The 2328-nt window shown below is 33.0% G+C and overlaps 2 protein-coding genes across 2 annotated transcripts; both read right to left on the minus strand.

Moving 5' to 3' along the window:
- Nucleotides 1-277: 277 nt before the first annotated feature.
- Nucleotides 278-1537, minus strand: LOC129284564 (cytosolic sulfotransferase 5-like). The gene has a single exon (XM_054920076.1). It carries the CDS (start codon nucleotides 802-804, stop codon nucleotides 421-423), a length of 384 nt encoding a protein of 127 aa, XP_054776051.1. The 5' UTR covers nucleotides 805-1537; the 3' UTR covers nucleotides 278-420.
- Nucleotides 811-1456, minus strand: LOC129322545 (cytosolic sulfotransferase 15-like). The gene is made up of 2 exons (XM_054968850.1): nucleotides 912-1456; nucleotides 811-826 (listed from the first exon to the last, which is right to left on the minus strand). Exons 1-2 carry the CDS (start codon nucleotides 1454-1456, stop codon nucleotides 811-813), a joined length of 561 nt encoding a protein of 186 aa, XP_054824825.1.
- Nucleotides 1538-2328: the final 791 nt, after the last annotated feature.

Below are 2328 nucleotides of genomic sequence, written 5' to 3' on the forward strand. Positions count from 1 at the left end.
AGAGATGGGTTAGATATTCAAAACCAAAACAAAAATTAAAACTGATGAGTTTATTTTTATTTTTCAATCGACAAGGGACGAGAATGAGAGATACAAAAAGATACAAAAATTATAAAGACATCAATAATGAAAAACAAAAAAAAACAGAGAGATTTGAAGTGATTAGAATTTCAAGGGATCAATTAGAATGTGAAGAGAATTTAAATTATAAAGAAAATGTAATAGGAAATAAATCTATAAAATTTTGTGCATCCAAATGAGGATTTGATCTGAATATAATCTAAATTCAAATTTCCATTAATGTAAACACACCATAAACAAATATAAAAAAATGAAGGACGAACAACTCTGCCCTTAGAAAATTTTATTCGAACATTGCTATTTTAGGTAGACTAGATATTCCAAGGAACTTATATGGATCTAAAACTTCAAGCCATGTTTCTCCAACTTCTCTTCAGTTATTTCATCTAAACGTTGGACCATATCGAATGTGAGGAAATTCTTCCAGTCTCCAACTTCTCCACGTCTAAAAAAAGCCTTATTCTCTATCTTGTGCCATGAATTTCCAGTCTTGTTCACTTCCATGCTACTCAAACTCTCAAAACTACAGAGCTTCAATATATCAATTACAACATTACCATCCTCTTCCTCTTGAGAAAAACCATAACCCATAAACTCAGCTAGGTCCTTCAAAACCTCAACTGGTTTGCTTTTCAGCTCTTCAAATCTCAGAAACATAACCTTATCTGGACTCTTCCAAACTCTCCTTATGGTATTCCAACATGTGATCCCAAAACGGCCCATAACCAATCACTCCTTGACAAAACTTCTCAAATGCATTCTCAATTGAAACCAACCGTTGGGCATCTGGTTCTAGTAACTTGTTCACAAATTTCCATGTTGAAACAAACAAGTCCTTAGGGTTTCGACATAAGTACACAATCTTACATCTAGACTGCTTCACAGACTCTGGCAACAAAACATATGGGACATGACATGCAAAGAGTCTCGGTGACGATGAGAACGAGTCTCGAATAGCCATGGGCTTTTGAAGATCATCGTAATACTCTATGAAAGGTACAAGATCATGAGGGCTAGCAGTGAGGAGAGGATGATGAGAATGGTGAGTTTGGGCTGGATTTGGATCATAGGTCTTACGATTGAGAATAGAGAAGGTAAGGGCTTTGAGCCACGTGGTGCCAGATTTGGGGAAGGTGACAAGGAGGGTGTCAGAATCATGAGCTTGGTAGTGATTCTGAAAATTTAAGATTCCTTGAATATGCTTTTTGGAGAGCCAGAAACCATTGTATTGATGGAGTGGCATGTTGATCAGGGTCAATTCACTGGGTAACTTTGCAATGAGATCCTTGCATTCTTGGGATAAGTGATCTTCATCTTCGTGGAAGTGCTTGGGAAGATCAGAAAGATCAGAGGACTTTGACTTTTGTGATGCCATGAAGTTCTTTTTCAGATATGTATGTGTGTAGTGTAATAATAAGAAGCGTAGAGATACATATGTGTGCAGTGAACTTAATCACAAGTTTATATAAGTATGTATGCATTAGTAGAGACGTCAGTGGTGGTTTTATAAAAACATCGGTGTGTTGATGGATGATGATATAGGAGGATATTTTATCAATTCTTTCGCACTCGTCAACCACTGCATATAGCAACAGATATATTAGGTTTTTGAAAGAAGATCTAAAATATCATATCAATAATTATTAATTAAAATTATGTTGTTATTTTAATAGTTCTAATTCATTAAAATTAAATCCATCAATCTCGGGGTATTATTCAATATACTGGAAGGGGGACCATATTCATCCAGTTGAGAAGTTTGGATTCAAACAAAAACTCTATCAGTATATTATATAGAATAAAATCAATAAGAAGTTGAATTGTATACGTAAATCACGAACAAAGCTAGGATTTAATTATGTTAACTAAAATGTAAATCAGATTAAATTATATTTGTAATTGTTTTCTACAATGATCATTAAGATGCATGGACTAAAATTAAGTATTCAACGTAGAAAGAAAATATTACAATTAAGAAAGGGCAACCAAACGTTTTATTAATATACTACTGTTTGAAATTAGTCTTCCTACTCACATCTCACATACTCCGACTGTCATATTTATGAGGCAGAAATAGAAGATTTTTGGTTTTTTTAAAAGATCACCTTATTAAATTTTTAACACAAATTTTCCCTATTTACCTTTCATTGAATGTTAGAGAGAGAGAGAGAATATATTAATAAAGAATGTATATTAAATAAGAGTAAAATTGAGAATTTATTAAATTTTTAGATAAAATTAATGAGC

The sequence above is a fragment of the Prosopis cineraria genome, unplaced genomic scaffold (genome assembly GCF_029017545.1).
Source record: "Prosopis cineraria cultivar Desert tree isolate PC_DT_omini unplaced genomic scaffold, ASM2901754v1 PC10, whole genome shotgun sequence".
Lineage (NCBI taxonomy): Eukaryota > Viridiplantae > Streptophyta > Magnoliopsida > Fabales > Fabaceae > Prosopis > Prosopis cineraria.

What these genes read in the sequence shown, in the direction of transcription:
- LOC129284564 (XM_054920076.1), bottom strand. Translation starts at nt 804, where the DNA reads ATGGGCCGTTTTGGGATCACATGTTGGAATACCATAAGGAGAGTTTGG.
- LOC129322545 (XM_054968850.1), bottom strand. Translation starts at nt 1,456, where the DNA reads ATGGCATCACAAAAGTCAAAGTCCTCTGATCTTTCTGATCTTCCCAAG.